Source organism: Phycodurus eques, chromosome 12 (assembly GCF_024500275.1).
Source record: "Phycodurus eques isolate BA_2022a chromosome 12, UOR_Pequ_1.1, whole genome shotgun sequence".
NCBI classification, from domain to species: domain Eukaryota; kingdom Metazoa; phylum Chordata; class Actinopteri; order Syngnathiformes; family Syngnathidae; genus Phycodurus; species Phycodurus eques.
The window spans coordinates 14,970,987-14,992,771 of record NC_084536.1 but is presented as its reverse complement, the minus strand read 5'-3'; the positions used below and the strand labels follow the sequence as shown (position 1 = coordinate 14,992,771).

At 40.3% G+C, this 21,785-nt stretch overlaps 1 protein-coding gene across 8 annotated transcripts in view; it reads right to left on the bottom strand.

Moving 5' to 3' along the window:
• LOC133410306 (plakophilin-4-like) overlaps positions 1-21,785 on the bottom strand; it is a 109,448-nt gene that overhangs the window by 29,000 nt on the left and 58,663 nt on the right. For 4 of the 8 annotated variants that reach the window (XM_061691277.1, XM_061691278.1, XM_061691276.1 and 1 more), the window contains 7 exons: positions 19,237-19,271; positions 16,578-16,703; positions 14,487-14,686; positions 12,540-13,107; positions 7,456-7,482; positions 2,385-2,555; positions 562-645 (listed from right to left, as the gene is read on the bottom strand). In XM_061691277.1, coding sequence (XP_061547261.1) covers positions 562-645; positions 2,385-2,555; positions 7,456-7,482; positions 12,540-13,107; positions 14,487-14,686; positions 16,578-16,703; positions 19,237-19,271 — 1,211 coding nt within the window. The remainder of the gene's footprint in view (positions 1-561; positions 646-2,384; positions 2,556-7,455; positions 7,483-12,539; positions 13,108-14,486; positions 14,687-16,577; positions 16,704-19,236; positions 19,272-21,785) is intronic. The other 4 variants (XM_061691281.1, XM_061691280.1, XM_061691283.1 and 1 more) reach the window with 4 other exon arrangements.

Sequence of the window (21,785 nt, the reverse complement as noted above, 5' to 3'; positions counted from 1 at the left end):
ACTGCCTGTCCGTCCATGAACAAGAGCATGCATGCCAGCCTTGTAAAATTCAGTAGGTTGCACTTTTTTTTTTCAGCTTGCTTAACTTTTTTGCCATCAGAGAAGTGCTGACCCCTAACGTCTTATTTTAAAGGTCCAAAAAGGTGATAATCTGATGGTGCCAGATTGGGTGAGTATGGGGGATTGGTTATAGTTGCCCAGCCAAAGGAACTGATGATTTCACAAGCTCCGTTCCTTGTCACGGAAGTTACTCAAAGCAGCCAAATAAATTTGCAACCTTTTGAAAATGTTTAGTTTTCATTCCGCATCCAAAGAAAGAATTTCAAACACAGTTCTCTGCTTCTGACGGGCATCCAACAATGACATCATTTCCAAAATGGCTGAGAGGAAGAGGACAGGCAGTAGTATTTAAACCGTAGATTTCCGAAGAAAATCAATTATTAGTACGTTTTGCGCTCATTACTTTTTGACCCCCTCGTACTTCTACCCAAGTACAGAATGTGAGTACTTTTGCCACCTCTGACGAGTACAGAGCACATAAATAAGCTGTCGCAATCTCGCCTGGGATATGCACAGCATGACTTCTATTGCGCTGGTCAGATCTCCATCGGCTCTGACCACTCCCATGCTCCAACTCCCTCCATCCTATGAGAAAGCCAACATGTCACTGTGAGTTGCTGCTCCAAAAACACAATTTCCTCACATGGCTGCTCTTGCATAAGGTCAATATACCAGATGATTAGTATAAACATAGTGTACACTAAATGCAATTCTAGTGTCACTATTTTTGATGTAAGCTCACATTTATTCTTCATTCAAGGATCAATATCGATAAAAAGCACCCATTTGCACAGATAAGGTACACAGAACAATCTTCAACTCCATGGTTATAAATCAGAACAATAAAAGAAAGAAAGGATCGAGGGCTAGGCGATGTTTTTTTTTTTTTTTCAATTCCTCAATAAATAAAAAGTGAAACATTTTCAAATCAACCCAAAAAGCTTACATATGAAATAAAAAAAGGCCATTTTCTGTTTTAATTTTAATGTAGTTCATTTTAATTAGTTTTGTGAATGGACAATTCAATTTCAGTTAGTTTTATATATACTTTTTATTGTATTTTTATTTTCATTTCCATGTACCCAATGTTTTTTTTCCAATTCTAGTTATCATTACTGCATTAATGTTCATTAAATATAAATATCTTTGTGGCCCATCTCTAGAATGAACAAAAAAAGAAAGACAGAAAACTGAAAAAAAAAAAAAATCAGGCTTACAAAGGCTTACTTTACATTACTTGCCTCACACCTCCTACCCAGTTGCTTTTTTTGTCAATATATGTAGCAGGCTGCAGCCTGCTACACAGTACGGCAGCGTGTCTGTGGGGTTTCTTCACAGTTATCAATTGCTATTATTATCGGTTGTAATCAAATCTTCAATGTGCCAAGGAGGCAACAGTGCAGGGTGGAGGTGGTGCATGGACAGAGATTTCTAATTGAATTAGTTGTCAACAATATATATCTTGGCTGCCGGGCGGAAACCTCGTACTGTATGTCCAAATATGGTCAATTTAATATTTTTAGTTAATATGTTTGGTCTGCCCTCACTTCCTCTGTTATCTTTACGCATTATTAACAAATTTTAAGTGTTGAAAATAACTTTAGAGCAAATCAATGAACTCTCTTGGACACTTGAAGTGTCAGAGAGGTTTTGTAAAACTCTGCGTCTTCCTCTGTGGCAGTTGTGCGGCATTGTGCAGCCTCAAGATTCAAAGTCTGGATGTTTTTCAGACAATAATGAGCAAAAATAGTTCATTTAGATACATTTGAGCTGGCCTGTTTAATTAGTCAGCAGTCTGATTCATTGCATTCATTGCTCATGACTTTTAGCTCTTTGAAAAAGAGTTTGGGAAGCGGATGTAAAAACAGAAGGCTGGAATGGATTAATGGCATTCACATTAATTTTAATGCGAAAAGATGATCCGAGAACTGTTTTGAGTTACGAACATAGTGAAGGAAAAAAAAAAAGAATCGTATCTCAAGGCACTACTTGTATGTGTAAACAGCCACCTGGTAACCATGCTACTTTCCAGAACAGCCAGTATATAAATCAGGTAATGGATGCCTATGGCAGCGTGACATAACAATAATACCTGCCTGGTATGTTGTGGCTAGGCCTTTTGTGCCCCGTGCTGGAGGGAGCGAACGCGAGAAAGAAAATAGCAAGGTACAGAAATATTGAAAGGCACATTTGTGGTGCTGAAGGCAGACAGGCTGTGATATTGTGTTCCTCAATAACAATGCACCTTGAGTCTCCAGACACCAGTGCCAACAACGTAGAAGTATGCCTGCGAAAATGTAGCGTCTAATTTTCGTGTGTCAAACCTGTGGCGTTCCTGCAGATGGTGCCCTGTTGCGTGTGGCCTGGGCTGATGTACAGGGGGGCCTGGAACATGCGGTCCTCAAAGATGGGTGCAATACAACGCTCTGGGGATATGGTGGACCTCAAGTCCTGGCCCAACTGACTGTGCTGACTGGCATATGGGTTCCGCATGCCTAAAAAATACAAATGAATGGGTATAGATTGGAATGAGAAGATCTAATAGTGGTGAGGTTTGCTTTGCTTTCACACGGCGAATAATGAAAAACAAAAACAAGAACAAAAAATAAAATATGTATTTAAAATTGCCACATCAGCAACGCGCAATACACCATGAAGCCTAAAGGACCGGTACACAGTTGCCGAGTTAAGTGCTCACTGAGCATTTCATCAGCTTCCGCGCGCTTCGTGGGCCCACTCCAGCTGTACAAGCTCACATTACCGCCATTTTACCGTGCGCAACTAACAAAAACAAGGGTTTCTTATTATTGGCAGAGAAATGTCACTGTACAGTGGTGCCTTGAGACACCAGTGACATGACTTGCGGGTTTTTTGAGATACGTGAACAATTTTCTGTTGCTAATGTTTGTTGTGCTGCAGCTAACCCTTTAAGCAATGGTCTAAACACAAACGGTGCAGCAACACATGTAAACGGACAATCTAAAAGTATTCCCAGTCTACGATGAATGACTAATATTATTGCCATACTGATGAGGAGTTGAGACATCTAAATGAACAGTATATCTGTCTGTCTGTTTCATACTCCCCACAGGTGGCAAAGGCGAGCACACCACAAGTAGCAGCACAATGGCTATTCAATTGATGCAGTATGACAAAAACTGTTAAATTATTTTAAATTATAATTAATTATGTAATTGCTGTGTTTTTTATAAAGTGAAATAATATGAATAACAATAAATTGCTGCTTATTGTAAAGCAACACAATTCCTCCGTCAACTTTTATTAGAAAACACATACAGTACAGTACAGTACGGTACGCAGTAAGACATAAAAGGAAAGTACATCAGGAAAATCATTTACATTTAACGACCATAATTAGTTTTTACCAGATTCCCGACTCAACAACAATCTAAGAATGTTCACCTGCACTGTCCAGTATGAAGGTATTTATTTCACAATTTTGGGCGAAAACGTTTCTGAATCGACAAACAAAGGTAATTTGCATGTAGTGCAGCGTTGAACTCTCTTTTCTTCTAAGCACAACGAGTTTAAAATATCATCTCAAAGTAAAATGTGGTATTATGTGTGGTTAAGTTGGCGCCTGTGATTAATCACGATTAATGAAATTCAAAAGTGGGATTTAAAATGTATTGATCGACAGCCCTATTCTGAACACAAACATTGCTAGAACAAATAAACATAGCTCATATGACAACAGTCACAGGTATGTATTTTTTATCCTCTACGAAAGAACGACTAATATTACTACTGTACTGATGAGAGGAGTTAAGATGTCTCAATGCACAGTATATCAGTCTGTCTTAGACCGCCCCCAGGTGACCAAACCACAACCGAAGGAAGAGTGTGACAAAAACTGTTTCATTCTTTTTAATCATTAACACATCACACCCGCGACCCTAACCAGGATAAGCGGTGTTGAAAATGGATGGATAACACATCACATTACAAAAAGCAAAAAAAAAAAAAAAAAAACACATTACATAATTTTTTTTTCTGGGCTGGAATGGGTTAATGGCATTTCCATTGATTTCAACGGGGACAAATGATTTGCGATATGCATGATTTGAGTTACGAGCGTGGTCCAGGAACAAATTCAACTCTTATCGCGAGGCACCACTGTAATGGAAATGAAAATACAGCACAGTGCACGCCCGTTCGTTACCTGGTTCAAAACCCAACTGCTACAAGTGAAAATCCACAACACAGAGAGACTATATCAATATTTTTATACTCCCTCTTTTGTGCTCTTAACTGGAGCACAAAAGAGGGAGCACATACCTCTAATTCTGCCCTCCCTCCACTGGCTGCATCTGCATTTTGGAATTTGTTTCAAGATTATTTTATTCTTTTTTTGAAATCTCTAAAAGGTCTTGCCCCTCTTCACATCTCTGAGCTACTCCATCCGGTGCCTCAGGTCAGCTGACCAGCTGCTTCTTGAGGTATCGAGGTATGCAGAGCTTTTCATGTTGCTGGTCCCAGGCTGTGGAATAACCTACCTTTGCACATTAGAGAAGCCCTTAACTGTCCATTTTGAAAACTTGTCTAAAAACCCATTTTTAATTTTTGGGCTTTCAACTCTACAGACTCTTCACCTGTATTAGTATTTTATTGTTTTTTCACACAGATGCTATTCTACCTTTATTTTTAATCTTATTATTATTCCGCCTCAGTTTTTGACAGGCTTCTCCTTCGCCATCGGATTCACTCCGTTCGAACGTCAACATGTTCGAAAAATTCACGGTGGCATTACTCATCTAAGCCGCAACATTTTTACATTTCCCACAATTACATTTTTTGCACCAAAAAAATTGCCCATTCATTTCCATTCAACAAAACACATTCACGTCGTTCCAATTCCAAATTCCAAATGTTCAGCTCATTCAATTCACCTTGGGATCGATTTTCAGAATTCAGAAATTTCACCATTTTCACCAAATTTTTCCACTTTTTGACCCACAAAATTTCCAAATTAGGACATATTGTATATTTTTTTTACTGCTGCTTCAACATTTCTCAACTGATTCGCACGGTTTCAACTTCTACGTGTTCAGCTCATTCTAGCCATCCTGTTAACCAATCCGATTACCCAAATTTCACCAATTTTCAAAATAAAAGCCCAAAATTCAACATTTTTACAAATGTAGCTAGTTTCCTTATTTCTCAACCGATGCGCACCGTTTCAACTTCTACGTGTTCAGCTAATTCTAGCCTTCCTGTGAAACACTCTCATACACCTAATTTCACAAATCTTCAAAATAAAAGCCTGAAATTCAGATTTTTTATTTTACAAATTTAGCTACAGTTTCCTTATTTCTCAACCGATTCACACCGTTTCAACTTCTACGTCTTCACCGCATTCAAGCATTTCAGAGGCGGGGCTTGGTGGGGTGCTGTTGTCAAGTCTCTGTGTGAATGTCTGGGCACGAGCTGTGGCTGACAGCAGGGTGCTCATTGTGTTTGTGTTTCACTGTTCTCCCGGCATTCAACAAGTAGCTGGAAAGTACATTGGTGAGTGTGGCTCTGCTTTCCCACATGCGAGGGCATCAGAGCAAGTAAGCATACTGTCAAAAAAATGTGTTGCATTCTCAATAGGAGAAGATGGAAGGTGGCAGGTGAAGGGAAATAACGGGGTGTGAAGGAGATCAGAGTTGAGTTGTGGCAAAGTGTGAGAGCCAAAGCATCCTCTGGAACGACAGTGACAGCAAATTACCAAAAGGCCAAACGCAGAGGTAAGACTTGTGCCACACTAGTGCGCTTGAGCCAAGGCTCCAAAGTTAAGAGAATGTGAAAAGTTAAAGGCAGAGGCAAGAAGAGGAAGTGGGGGACCCCAGTGCACTCCATCAGGATTTGTCAGTTGCGTGAACAGCTGCAGTGCGTGGCACAGCTTGTGGACCATCCAACATCACCACCCAATGGAAGAAGTAATGCGCACCAACGAATAAAGATTAAGAGACAAGGGCGCAAAAGAGGGATGCTACGACAGGTGGAGAGCAAAATGTGGAAATTTATGTGCTGCTCGCACCAGTGCAGGACCGTGCTTGTTAATGTAATCCCGGATGACCAGCGTAACCTGGTTTCGCACAGAAGCCTGCTTACATAAGTGCTTGTCAAACCATTTACAAGGACTGGTAACCAAATACCTGTCGTGTTATTACCAATGCGGGTTTGCGATGCTCAACCACATCACCAGAGGATGTAGTAGAATTTAACACAAAAAAATATATCATTGGAATTAGCGTGAACCCCCACCGATTCGCAGTACGCTCTTTGCAAATGTGTGGAACCTATCCTTAGCCATTTCCTGAAAATACTTTACCATTCTTGTGCTTTCTTCTATCATGTTCTAAGATGTCACACGATGGCACAAAAACCCTGGCTAACAGGAAAGTAGTAAATGGCGTTAAAGAAGTACAGTGGAACCTCGATATAACGGATATCGGATAAAACAGATCGTCGTCACTGAACACTGTGTCCAAAAATGTTTTCCATTTGTCACTTAAACTGCCATTGACAAAGTCTATTAGTTCCAGAATTGGCCGCTGTTGTTTTCTGGTGCTGCGGAGCAATGCAGGGAGAGAATGGGACTGATGTATTTCCGGGTCACAGATATATAAAAAATAATACTAGATCCAATTCCAAAAGACGTGCCTCCCGTACTACGTGGCCGCCCTGTTGAATGTGGGGCATTGATGTGGCGGCCATGTCTCGATGGTTATATCTACGCAGAGTGCAGCGGGGGGGGTAGAGATATCCTGGAGCAAAGTATTTCTGTTATTAGCACATAATGTTATGACTTTATTTATGACCAAGTATACAAAATAATGACTATTATGTACTTTTAAAATTACTGCAGTATTTTAATTTCGTGTAACAACTTCATTCTCACATTAATTTTTTACTCATGATATTATGACTTCATTTGTGAAAAGGTCCAGCACCATTCTTCAAAATTGTGCTCATAGAATTAATACTATTCTCGTGAAATCATTACTTTATTCTTGTGAAATATGAGTGCTGTAAAATGACAACTTTTCAAATACTATTAAAGCTTTATTCCTGTAAAACGTTTGACACTATTCTCATAAAATGTAATTAAATTAATTTGACCCTGAAACACAGTATCAGTGGAAAAAACCTGTTATTGTCTGTAGTGTTCAACCCGACAGGTATACTGTACAGTATTCCCTGTGAGGCCATGTAGGTCAAAATGATGCTGACATCACAAACTCTTGCATGCTGTGGTCAAATGGCAGAAATGGAGCTGGGGATTGAGGCAGTAACACACTGGGCCACAAAGGACAGCCATGCACACGTGCGGCAACGGCAGCAGGCGACACACACACACACACACACATGGACGAAAAAGAAGTTCACCTTGAACATCATCATCCACCAGAGCTTCTGAAGATATCCCCAGGCAGCACAAAGCACACAGTCAGTTCACCTTACAACATCAGGGTTTCAGAAAGAGTTGTTTTACAGCATAACACACTTTGCGATAACAATGGGTTCACTGTTTTTCATCAAAAAGCCTACATCTTTTCCAAAGGGATATCATGGAGGTAATACAGTTTCCATACTGAGATCTATTCTTGTTTCTGTTAGCTTGGAAACAAAATATTGTTTTACATTGCTCCACCCTCCGCTATATCGTGGTTCATACTACACGGTACCTTGACTTACGCAATGCAAAACATTATACAACCCCAATTCCAATGAAGTTGGGACGTTGTGTTAAACACAAATAAAAACAGAATACAATGATTTGCAAATCATGTTCAACCTATATATAATTGAATACAGTACAAAGACAAGATATTTAATGTTCAAACTGATCAACTTTATTATTTTTAGCAAATAATCATTCACTTAGAATTTTATGACAGCAACACATTCCAAAAAAGCTGGGACAGGGTCATGTTTACCACTGTGTTACATCACCTTTTCTTTTAACAACATTCAATAAACGTTTGGGAACTGAGGACACTAATTGTTGAAGCTTTGTAGGTGGGATTCTTTCCCATTCTTGCTTGATGTAGAGCTTCAGCTGTTCAACAGTCCGGGGTCTCCGTTGTCGTATTTTACGCTTCATAATGCGCCCCACATTTTCAATGGGAGACAGGTCTGGACTGCAGGCAGGCCAGTCTAGTACCCGCACTCTTTTACTACGAAGCCACGCTGTTGTAACACGTGCAGAATGTGGTTTGGCATTTGATATAAGCAGGGGCATCCATGAAAAAGACGTTCCTTGAATGGCAGCATATGTTTCTCCAAAACCTGTATTTACCTTGCAGCATTAATGGTGCCTTCACAGATGTGTAAGTTACCCATGCCATTGGCAGTAACACAGGCCCATACCATCACAGATGCTGGCTTTTGAACTTTGCGTCCATAACAGTCCGGATGGTTCTTTTCCTCTTTGGCCCGGAGGATACGACATCCACAATTTCCAAAAACAATTTGAAATGTGGACTCGACGGACCACAGAACACTTTTCCACTTTGCATAAATCCATCTTAAATGAGCTCGGGCCCAGAGAAGCCGGCGGCGTTTCTGGGTGTTGTTGATAAATGGCTTTTGCTTTGCATAGTAGAGTTTCAAGTTGCACTTACGGATGTAGCGCCGAACTGTATTTGCTGACATTGGTTTTCTAAAGTGCCCCTGAACCCATGTGGTGACTTCCTTTACACATTGATGTCGGTTTTTGATGCAGTGCCGCCTGAGGGATCGAAGGTCACGGACATTCAATGTTGGTGTTCGTCCTCGCCGCTTACATTGATTTCTCCAGATTCTCTGAACCTTTTGATGATATTATGGACTGTAGATGATGAAATTCCTAAATTCCTTGCAATTGTACGTTGAGGAACATTGTCCTTAAACTGTTGGACTAGTTTCTCTCGTACTTATTCACAAAGAGGTGAACCTCGCCCCATCTTTGCTTGTGAATGACTGAGCAATTCAGGGAAGCTCCTTTTATACCCAATCATGGCACCCACCTGTTCCCAATTAGCCTGTTCACCTGTGGGATGTTCCAAACAGGTGTTTGATGAGCATTCCTCCACTTTCTCAGTATTTTTTGGCCCCTGTCCCAGCTTTTTTGGAACGTGTTGCAGCCATAAAATTCTAAGTTAATGATTATTTGCTAAAAACAAAGTTTTTCAGTTTGAACATTAAATATCTTGTCTTTGTTGTGTATTCAATTAAATTTAGGTTGAACGTGAGTTGTAAATCATTGTATTCTGTTTTTATTTATGTTTAACACAACGTCCCAACTTCACTGGAATTGGGGTTGTAGATGGGATCACAAAACAGCATCAGGGCAGGGCAGGATCAAGTTCTTGGGGTGCTGGGATCGACCAGGTAGTTTGCACAGAGCAGAAAATATATGCCTGTGATTATTGTTCTATGCTCTGTATGTGTTTATGCTCTGTGTGTTAAAGTAGCAGTGTTTGAAGGTCAATAATCCCTGTAAAATATGTACAGGATTCTGTTAGCCCATCGATGGTATTTCACTTTATATGTTAGCATTAAGCTAGTTTGGGGGAAGACTGCAATTGGCTGGCTGGAGATTAGACAGGCTCCACCTAACGGATTGATAGAGGATAACATACTGTACAATTTCGAACAGACGGGGAAAGTATTACTGGGTTCATATAAAATATGACATTCATGTGTTCCTTGAAGAAGTCCTTGCTGCAGGTCATGTACAAAGCACAATGATGCACTGTGATTCATTTGACTTTGCCACAGGCAGCAAGGACAAACAAGACAATAGCTCCATACAAGTAATTTTGTCCTGTGTTATGTCCTGTGTTATTCTAATGTCACTGTCTATCTTGATGTTGGAAAAGTATGCAGACAGTTGAAAGAAGGGCACGTGAATGTGGAGGCCAGAGGTGGGCGAAGTATTGCTTGCAGCCCACATATTGTTGGCCTAATAGCATAATTAGCTAAATCGTGCTTGAACTTTTTCAGAAAACAAGAAAAAAAATCGAAACTATTACATAAACAATAGATAGATAGATAGATAGATAGATAGATAGATAGATAGATAGATAGATAGATAGATAGATAGATAGACAGACAGAGAGACAGACAGACAGAGCATTGTACACTTGAGTTTATGTGATGTCATGGAAACAATGAGTCCTAGCCTTGGAGCAATGAGTCCCTGCAATTTATCATCACGGAATACAGATACAGTAATCCTCGACTACATCGTAGTTCTTGGTTCACGGTTCCGCTATTTTGCAGATTTTTATTACAGTTGTTACTCTTTAATCTTTTATACTGTTTGTACAATATTTATCCATTGCGCTTGCTCTTTATCAATATATTATGTGTCTAGACCTGCCACGATAGCACATTTCTTTAGAACAGTATATTTTCACAGAAACTTTCAAGATAAACAATAATATCGTTGATGTTTTTGTATTTTATGCCACTGGCATCATGATATTAGAGCAGAATAAAGACTTGTACACATATTTCAAATTCTGCCCTGGTAATCAAACATAGGAGCACAACTGTGTAATGTTCTCTCATTCACTGAATAAAAGTCAGGCTGCTTTTCACAATAAAAGCAAGTAAGCAAGTTAATAAAAAGAGGAAGTTATATATGTTCAAATAAAGTGCTGAATTTAAGAAAAAATAACGTCTGAGTTGTCCCTTTTCTGTTTGGCATCTTGACACAACAGTGAAGTCTCAACAATTTTACATAAGTTTAATTTAACAAATCTTAACTGAACCTTAGAGGTTAGGTTTGTTCATAACCTTTTTTTTGGTTCATAATGGCGTTTCACATAGCATATGCACTTTTAATAAGAGCTCCCAGTGGGAACTTCCCACTTAACAGCCTTTGTGCATCTGCACTTAAACAGCTTGTATTTCGGCATTTCGTGACACATTAATACATTAGGTTCATGGTTGTGCATTTATGAGCCTACACCAGCTGACAAGGAACAAGACTAATATTATTTGTACTACTACATGTTTTGGAAGTATTCAATTTGTTCAAACTAAAATGAAGAAACCTCGAGAAAGAAAAATATTTCCTTCATCTCCCTTCACCAACCTAAACCCTCCTTTGTTTGGGTACATGACGATGCCTCATTTTATATTATTTCTCTCTGGCCACATTTGCCACATTTTTCACCTACTTGACTCAATGTTTTGCCACTTACGGATCATCAGATTGGCCATATGTCAAACAGTGACTACACTGCGCAAAAAGCACACTGTATGTCCCATTATGGTTGCTTACGTTGTCCTTATCACGTTTTTTTTTAAAAGCCACACCTTCGACAGTACTCATAATTAAAAAAGACACTCCGCAGTCTGCAGGGCTAATGATACGTTAGTAAATTAGACTGACTTTATTCTTGTAAAAATTACAATTTTACAATTGCAACTATTTTAAAATTAGGATTTCGTTCTCGGCACGGCGGACGACTGGTTAGAGCGTCTGCCTCACAGTTCCGAGGAGCGGGATTCAATCCACGGCCCCGCCTGCATGGAGTTTGCATGTTCTCCCTGTGCCTGCGTGGGTTTTCCTCCAGGCCCTCCGGTTTCCTCCCACTTCCCAAAAACATGCACGGTAGGTTAATTGACAACTCTAAATTGCCCGTAGGTGTGAATCCATTTTCCAAGCCGCTTATCCTCACAAGAGTCGCGGGAGTGCTGGAGCCTATCCTAGCTATCTTCAGGCAGGAGGCGGGGTACACCCTGAACTGGTTGCCAGCCAATCGCAGGGCACATGTAAACAAACAACCATTCGGACTCACATTCACACCTACGGGCAATTTAGAGACTTCAATTAACCTACCATGCATGTTTTTGGGATGTGTATATATGTAATGAAACTTTATTTTTGAATGCTCACTTTATTATCAAAAAATTAAGAATGCCATAAAATTATGACTCCATTGTATTTGTTGCAAAACTATAACTTTATTGTTGAAAGGTTTTGATTTAATCTCGTAAATTACATTCCTTTTTCTAGTAAAATAATATTTTTTCTAGTAATATTACAACTTTGTTCTTGTAAAATTACAAGTCTATTTTTCGTAATTTTAGATCCTAATTCTTATAATATTACTACTTTATTAAGAAAAATTGAGCGCACTACTTGGCACAACGTTATCCTCAATAACTAACTTTATTGTCTTAAAATCATGACTATTTTCTGGAAAAATTGAGATTTCCCCGCCGAGTAAAATCATTTATAATTTATTATTATTTATAATCTCTGAAAATTATATACTGTACATTGGCGCTGGTGTTGTCTTGAATCTAGTCTGATTGTAGGATGCAGTGACTGACTGACTGATTTACGCCCAAGTGAGTTGGGATAGGCTTCAGCTATCCTGAACAGGAAAGCAGTATAGAATCCGGATAGTTGGGATGCCATGTTATTTACGTGACCTCTGTTTAAAAGAAACTTGTGTGTGGGTTTGTACCTGCGAGGCTGTCAGGCCGTGCCCTCCTCTCGTAAACATCATACCCCTGCGGCCTGTAAGGGTCGGCGTTGTGGATGACGGCGCGGGGCAGAGTGGAGCTGTAGTGCTGGGGTACGGCCACCATACTCGTTCGGACCGGAGACGAGTGACTGGGCTGCTTGGTCATCTGACAGTTATCCATCAGGGTCAGAGGCGAGCCCATGCGGCCCGACGATGAGCCCACGGAGGCCTGGTAGGGCGACGTGGTACGGCTCGTGCTGCCCGGTCTGGAGTTGGTAGAACCCACCCGTCGGAGTGTGGCAGGTGAGTTTTTATGGGTGGAGAGGGGTGAGTTGCTGCCACTGGTACCGATACGTTGGGCAGAGGAGGGCAAGGTAGTGGAGAAGATGCAGGAGAGGGGTTTGGGTTCCGTGACGATGGCCGAGCCGTAGCCGCTGCCAGCTGAGGCACGCAGGGAGCTGCGGGAGGGCGACATGCTGCTGACGTGGGGTGGTGAGTGAGAGCGAGAAGGCACTGAGCTGACTCTCCGCACCGCACGGCCGGGCACTGCTCCGCCGACTGATGGCACCTGAACCAAAAGAACACATTGCCCGTTTGTCACTGGTGGTTTGCAGTTGTATGACATCACGCTTACCGTATATATGCCACTGAGAACTAGAGTGAGCTAACTCTATTTGAATCATTTTTAAGTTAAGTGCAGAAATGAATCAAGAAAAAGCATGTCTTTCAGATGAATACTGGACCAAACAATGATGGTGAATAACTGACTCAAGTACTCAAAATTGTAGTAACCCACTCTAGCTGTCAGTGGCTCAAGAGTGGGCTAACTGAATTTGTTATTTTAAGTTATGTGCAGAAAGGAACAGAGAAAACACATTTTTCTGATTAATACAGGTCTAAGTGAAAATTTAGGTCCAATTTTGACATATAGCTGGCAGCCCATTCTTGCACACAGCCCTTTTTTTGCTTGGGTGCCAGTGCATCTGTATGTTAGTATAAGTGAATGTTATTTATCATTTTTAATGCACTATTGAAATATTTGATAGATATTTGGACTAAACTACTATTGCACTACACTTTTGGACACACGAGCCTTATACTGTTAAATCACTCTCCTGCAAAATATCAAAAATGGAGTTGGCCTAATCTATTCTAGTTGCATCTGAATGTTATCATGTTTCATGAAATACTGATAGATTTCACAAATGTTTGTACTTAGACCACTACTGCACTAAACTTTAACAAGTAGCTTAAAGATGCCACAAGATGGCGGCAAAGCCCCACATTTGTTATATCAAAGTCCTCAACTCACTTCAACATAGTACCTTGGCACCAACATGCAACAAGAGATGTGTTTCAACAAATAACTCCAGGTGATAGGTTCCCCAAAAAAAAAAAAAATCGCAAATAGGTAAATCTGCTAACACAGTATATGAAAATTACAAATATAGAATATACAACTTTACTCACGTACTATTACAACTTAACTCTGAATTCTATGTTGTTTTAAAACTCCACCTCTGTTCTTGCAAAATGACAAGGTTAATCTCGTAATTCTTTGATTTTATCCTCTATTTTCTTTCTTTTCATTATTTTCAGTACTTTTTCACAATCATTCCCATTCCCATTTTCACTGATTACTAAAACATAGAATAGAATTTCACCGGGACGTTACATGTACTTTCGGGTGGCCAAAGCTCATTTGACTAGGACAGAACGATTGAAAAACAGGGTAAATGCCTTGAATAATGACTTTAGTCCTCTTCTTTACTGTCGTAGTTTGAATGTGTGACGTGTCAGTCGAAAAAGATGTTATGCTCGTTGAATCGAAGGCAGATAGAACACAGCCGTAATTTACATTTAAATGGATAGCAAATGAAAAGCGCCTACTGTTTCCAAACATTATGAAAACCTCAAAAAGTCCTCAAGGTAGAGAGTACAACACACCTGTGCTGACGCCTGCCCCTCTGCCCTGGCAGTCTTTACAGGGGTGCTTGTGCTTGAACCCATTCCAGCGAAGGAGTGCTGCATCCTCAGCTCAGATTTGAGCACATTCTGGTTGCTGTGGTAGCCGCCGGTCGCATCCTGGTAGCCGCTGTCCGAGTACGAATTCATCTGAGTTGAACTACGTGAGTTCCCTGTGGACCCTGAGAGCAGAAAGTACATCACTAAGGCTTTTATAATAGCCATGACCTTTGCCGGAAAAGTGTGACTAATGACAAATATCTCAGTGTCTTTGTACATTAGAAATGTTTACACTGTGATGAACAGTGACTTCTACAATTTATTTGTGAGCCTTTAGGTGAAAAACATTCACCGTTTGAATTCCAGGAAATAGTTTTCATCATTCGTGTCCTAGTTATAGAGTTGTTTTTTTTTAAGCCAATGCTTTATTACGGGTTTTAACAGTATGCATTGCCACCTTGACTTAAGTCCCAACTTTTTTTTTTTTTTTTTCCTGTTCCTGATATCAATTAGTAGGCCACGCCCCTGAAAGGCACACATACAAACACTATAGTTGTTGTTTTGTGACCTTCGGCTTGTCCAAAGTAGAGTAATTGAACTTTATAAAACCAGTCTATTGTGTTTTATTATGTTTTTGTATCATGCATTGCTATTTGTTCTTGTTAAAAACATAAAAAATAAATCAATAAATAAATGTTGGTGTTTTTTTAGGGGGCTGCAACGTATTAATGGCATTTGAATTCATTTCAATGGGGCAAATTGATTTGATATACAAGTAAATGGCGCTACGAGTTTAACTCGAGTCAATATACCATAGTACAATGGTGCCTTGAGATTATGAGTGACCCATTTTACAAGTTTTAAGATTTTTTTTTTGTTTTGACCTGAAAGCAAAAATGGGAGATACATGCGCTGTAAGGTGGCAGTGAACTCAACCCACTTCACAACAAGCAGCAGTTTGGCAGATTTTGAATTTTTTTTTTAAAAAGAGGCTTGAATCAGTTTATTGCCACTCCAGGTTGAAGTTTACTATCAAACTAAAAAAAAAAAAACAAAAACAAAAAATAAAAATAAAAGAAATTAAAATAAGAGATTTACACATTGTGATTTAAAAAAAAAAATACACAGCTTTGCTTTGGATAATTTTATGAAGCCAGAATAAACCCATTACACACTAGTCTTTATGCAATCGTAATAACGGTAAAGACATGAAATTATTTTTTTTAAAAAATAGTTCCAACACTTTTACAAATTTTTGTGTTTTTGTGTTTTACAAATTTACAAAATACATATTCATCCATATCTCAGAAATAACAATTTATTTTGCTGTCTCCTATCGCATGAATGCAAAATGGCTGCCTCATCCTGGCACTTCAGCTCAGATATCCCTCTGGTGTATTGCAACAACATAATGAGGCTCTCTCCAGTGGTAGTAACGGTAAAGACTGCTTGAGTAACAAAGAAGGACTGTTTGTAAAAGAGCCAAAAAAAAGGAACTCTGAAGACACTTATGTGCATTTGTGTTAGTTTTCAAGGAAAAGGCCTGTTAAGCAATAGGAGAAAAATCCTATCTATGCAAAAATGTAATTAGGATCTTCAGACAACATGTTGCAAATCATGAAACTTCATTGCGGACATCTAAAGACATTTTGGCATTAAAAATTGGAAAGGTTTTACCATAGAATATTTTTTTTCTTGGAAACAACAATGAGTAATGACCTGGTGATGGAGAACAACTGCCTATAATTCAATTACTCATGTCAGTTAAATTAATAGTTTTTCAAAAGGAAATTCAGTGGGCCATGTCTTTACCGTTATTGATCAATGACCCATATACATATTAAAAGCAAAATCAGAAAAACGGATCATTTTGCAGTGTTATATTTAAAGCGTGTGGAGGGCTAAAACAATTTAAAAATGTTTTATATGGTCTCTATGTCCCAGATTTTCACATATTCCAGGTGGGTCTGGAACATATCCCCCGTGATTGAAGGGGGTTCACTGTAGTAGGAAGGCAAACGCCTGCGGAAAGGCAACTGCTGAAGACAAAGAAGGCAATTAACAGACCCTCACTTTCATGGAGGGAGGACTGCGCCGGGGAATACAGAGACAACTGCTCCGACTCAATCCTGATGCGGTAGCTTGGCGACTGGGAGCTGTCTGCGAGCCTTGACTGGGGGTCCCCTGGGGAGGGGGCGCCTGGTAGCGACACAGTCAAAGAGGAATCCGTTTGACTTCAGACTACAATGATTACATATTGAGCTTATGGAGACTTTATTACCTGCTACCCCCCGCCCTCCTTAATTTATGCAACGTTAAGATGACAATCGTACACAGCTCAGGTTATGTATTTTACAGCTCGGCTCTAATTGTATTGTTTATTTTAAATAGCGTCATCGTATTATCCCTATCACATATACATGTGGACAAAATTGTTGTTACCCATCTGTTAATAAAAGAAAAACCAACAGTGATCACAGAAATAACTGGGGATCTGACAAAAGCAATAATAATAAATAAACATGTAATGAAAATTAACCGCGGCGCGGTGGACGACTGGGCGGCATGGTGGACGACTGGTTAGACCGTCTGCCCCACAGTTCTGACGACCGGGGTTCAATCCCCGGCCCCGCCTGTGTGGAGTTTGCATGTTCTCCCCGTGCCTGCGTGGGTTTTCTCCGGGCACTCCGGTTTCCTCCCACATCCCAAGAACATGCATGGTAGGTTAATTGACAACTCTAAATTGCCCGTAGGTGTGAATGTGAGTGCGAATGGCTGTTTGTTTGTATGTGCCCTGCGATTGGCTGGCAACCAGTTCAGGGTGTACCCCGCCTCCTGCCCGATGACAGCTGGGATAGGCTCCAGCACGCCCACGACCCTAGTGAGGAGAAGCGGCTCAGAAAATGGATGGATGGACGGATGAAAATTAACCAATGAATATCAGACATTGCTTTTGATTTTTGGTTCAGCAGAATTATTTTAAAAAACAAACTCAAACAGGCCTGGACAAAAATGACCAACAATTCAGTCCATGTGGGTATATACGGTAATACTAATATAAAAACTGGGCAACACAGTAGAACAAATAGTAGTAGTTAGCACATCTACCTCACAGTCAAGAGATCCAGGTTCAAATCTCGGTTTGAAAATCTCAGTGTGGCGTTGCATGTTCTTTCTATTCTGGCTTCCTCTCACATCCCAAAACATGCTTCTTAAGTAAATTGAAGACTTTAAATTGACCATAGGTGTGAATGTGAGTGTGAATGGTTGTTTGTCTATATGTGCCCTGCGGCATACTGACGAAAGTCCAGGACGTAACCTGTCTCTTGCCCAAAGTCGATCTAACTATTTTGTACTGCTTCTTGTGTAAAATTCTTCCAAATACTTGTGAGAACTCAGGGTCATGAGATTGCTGAAAGTTATGGTTAAAAGATGACAATAACCAAAGATGATAATGACATTCAATAAAAAAGTGAGCTTTCATTGTGGGTGGATGTGACGGGGGGTGTATTCTCTTGTCTCAGTCCACATGGGGTGTGACCGCATTGACATTTCTGGTGGCTGGAGGCTGGTTTCCACGGCAACGCTTCTATCTCAAATGTAGGACCGCATACAGTGCATCACAAGGCTAATAGGCCTTGCAGGAACTTGAGTCATTATGCTCGGAGAAACACACATTCGGACTGTGCCGCGTATAGATTGGAACAAGTGCATTACCACATTTGACAGTCGTTCATCATCTATACCACAATGACAAATCAATACCAAGCATAACAGCGATTACTTCTTTTGCACGCGTCCACCGCAAATCAAACGCATTCAAAGTAAATGACTTGAAACAGTTTTGTCAGTGCATGTACACATCGTAAGCCACCACAGGCTTTTCTGACAGGATCAAAACATGATTAATGACCGTTATAGAATTTTTCATTTTTGCAATTAATATGCCATGAAATGCATTGGTAATAATTTATTGCGATCTACTTTGTCTTGAAGATGCTTTAGAGGTTGTGAGGCGAACAAATAGAGGCTTTAAGAGAAATCCCTTATGGTGGTGCTGTCTCTAAACTGCAGCTAAGAAGCAGAAAAACGCCTGGGGCTCCCCATTATTGTAAGCCTGCCCAAATTAGCAAAAATAATTGCAAACAATACAAAGCACGCCAAATTGCACTACATGTTCTCCTCTATTTGATTAACACACACAAGCGACACAACGGTACATGCACACAGTTAATAAGCCTGAAGAAATAGAAACATGCATGTGCCTGCAAATGTGGTAGTGAACATGAAAGTTGTAGATCAGTGATTCTTGAAGTGTGGTACTACCTAACATAGCACATGAAAGAATCACAAAATGAAAGGTTCAAACTGTGCATAATGTTACAGTGGCTTAAACGTTTTTTTTTTTTTAAAAGAAATGCAGTAATGTTCTGTACAGTTGAGTTGTATTTAATTTTGAAGTATGATACATTTGCATTTAATTTATTTTAATTTGGTTATTATGGTGGTAAGTAGAAGTATATTTTGAGGTGGTACTTGGTGTAAAATGTTAAGGAACCACTGTCGTAGATAGATGGAACGTAATAGCTCTAATGAAGTGGGTCTGAAATATTAAACCAATCCATATTTTTGCAAGATGATTTTGTACATACACACAGAGATGTATTCAGTTTGTGGGCATGCATGCAATCCGCGAAAAAGGGAAAAAAATAAATAGCAATTTCCAACATACCGGCAGTTCTCCAAGGCGGGGACTTCTCAGATGAGCTGCAAGGGGAGAAGAGAAAATCAAAACGTGAATACAGGCCCGATGACAATAACACGTTTTTTCATTAGCCTTTCGGGACAGGGTCAAAGATGGTAACCACTGTCTTTGGGGCTATAACGACCGCAGTCATCAGACGTAACGCTTACAAATCAGATGTTAAGTCCATTTCTGTCATCTTTGTTTATCTAGATGTAAAGGTGCCTTTAGTGTTTACTCATTTGTTATCTGGCCTGACAACCAAAGTAATATCATAAACAGAGCGGTGTGAGGTGTGCAAGTGAAGTCAAAGTGGAGAAAAAGGCGAAGGGATGGATACTGGCACAAATGGAGCAAGCTCAAGATCAATAAGAATCATTGAAAAAAGAGTCATGAGGTCCTGGCGTGCATCAAAAGTGCACACAAAAAATTCATAGACAGGTTCTCCATCTAATCACGACAACAAAGAAATTGTATCTTAATTAAGTACAGTCATCTTACTTTCTGTGTTTTTTTTGTTGTTGTTGTACAGGGGGTCCTTAGTTTATTTACTTAACTGCAGAGTACCCGCTGTTTATTTGAAGTAAGGCGTTTCGCTGCTAAAATAAAAGACCCGTTTCTTTGAAGAATGGGAGTTTAAGAGAATGTAGTGGATTATGACAGAAGGGATTTAAAGACATTTGTGTTCACTCACAGTGAAGTAATGTTTTTTTTTTAAATCCCATTTTACACTGCCTGTATTAACTGGCATTTTTTCCCTTTTTCCCTTGTTGTTGACACAGTTCCGTCTTCGGATGGTAGTAACCAGAGCCATAACAGAGGCAGGATGCTGCCTGTGGGGAAGGGTATTCCGCAGTGCAGAGAAAGGTGTGTGGAGTTGAGGACCTGAAGCTCACTTCTTCCATCACGTTGTGTTGAAAAAAACTTTTATATCAGAATCAGAATCATCTTTATTTGCCAAGTATGTCCAACACACACAAGGAATTTGTCTCCGGTAGTTGGAGCCGCTCTAGTACGACAACAGACAGTCAATTTACAGAACACTTTGGAGACATAAAGACATTGACACAAAAAAAAAAAATAATAATAAAACAGTCACTGAGCAGTAAAGGGTTGCTAGTTATCTGGTAATGCCGGTACATTTTTTTTTTTTGACAATTGTGCAAAAAAATGCAGTCCTCTAGCACTTAGAGCAGTTCGAATGACTAATATTGCAATAGTCCGGTGCAATGACCATTGTGCAAAGGGCGCTGAGACTTCAAGGAGTGTATGCGGTTTAAAGTGACGAGTAGTGCGATCATCTGGGACAACGTTGGTTGTGCAAATGTTACAGATACTCCTCAATCAGTGTGCAAATGGAGCAGATGCTACTCTGGCATGAGTGGCCAGTATATGCAAATAGTGCAGCATGGCGAGACAACTACAGTGAGTACACGAGTAATACATACCCCACAGAAATGTGACAACGAACTCAAGTCAAAAAAATTGCCAGCATGTTGTAATGGAATTGTAGGTTAGGTGTTTAAGACGTTGATCGCAAGAGGGAAGAAGCTGTTGGAATGTCTACTAGTTCTAGTTTGCATTGATCGGTAGCGCCTACCTGAGGGAAGGAGCTGGAAGAGCTGGTGACCGGGGTGCGGAGGGTCTGAGAGGATTTTGCACGCCCTTGTCTTAGTTCTGGCAGCGTGCAAGTCCTCAATGGTGGGTAGGGGGGTACCGACAATCCTTTCAGCAGTTTTGATTGTCCGTTGCAGTCGGAGTTAGTCCTTTTTTGTAGCAGCACCAAACCAGACTGTGATGGAAGAACACAGGACCGATTCGATGACCGCTGTGTAGAACTGTCTCAGCAGCTCCGGTGGCAGGCCGTGCTTTCTCAGAAGCCGCAGGAAGTACATCCTCTGCTGGGCCTTTTTGAGGACGGAGTTGATGTTGGTCACCCACTTCAGGTCCTGAGAGATTGTAATTCCCAGGAACTTGAAGCTCTCGACGGTTGACATAAGGCAGCTGGACAACGTGAGGGGCAGCTGCGGTGAAGGATGCCTCCTGAAGTCCACGATCATCTCTACAGTCGTGAGCGTGTTCAGTTCCAGGTTGTGTCTTATTAGATAGGGATTCACCGATACTTATACTGAGTGTCAGTGCCAATGATGTCTGCACTCATACTCGAAAAATTCTGCGATACTATGACACCGATACCACTTTACCAGCCTGACATACAGTGGGTACGGAAAGTATTCTGACCATCTTAAATTTGTCACGCTTTTTTATATTGCAGCCATTTGCTAAAATCATTTAAGTTATTTCCCTCCCTCATTAATGTACACACAGCACCCTATATTGACAGAAGAAAATTGAATTGTTGAAATCTTTACAGATTTATTAAAAAAGAAAGAACGAGAGACTGTACTTCCCAGGAACTTGAAGGTCTCGACGTTTGACACAAGGCAGTTGGACAGCGTGAGGGGCAGCTGTGGCGAAGGATGCCTCCTGAAGTCCACAATCATCTCTACAGTCTTGAGCGTGTTCAGCTCCAGGTT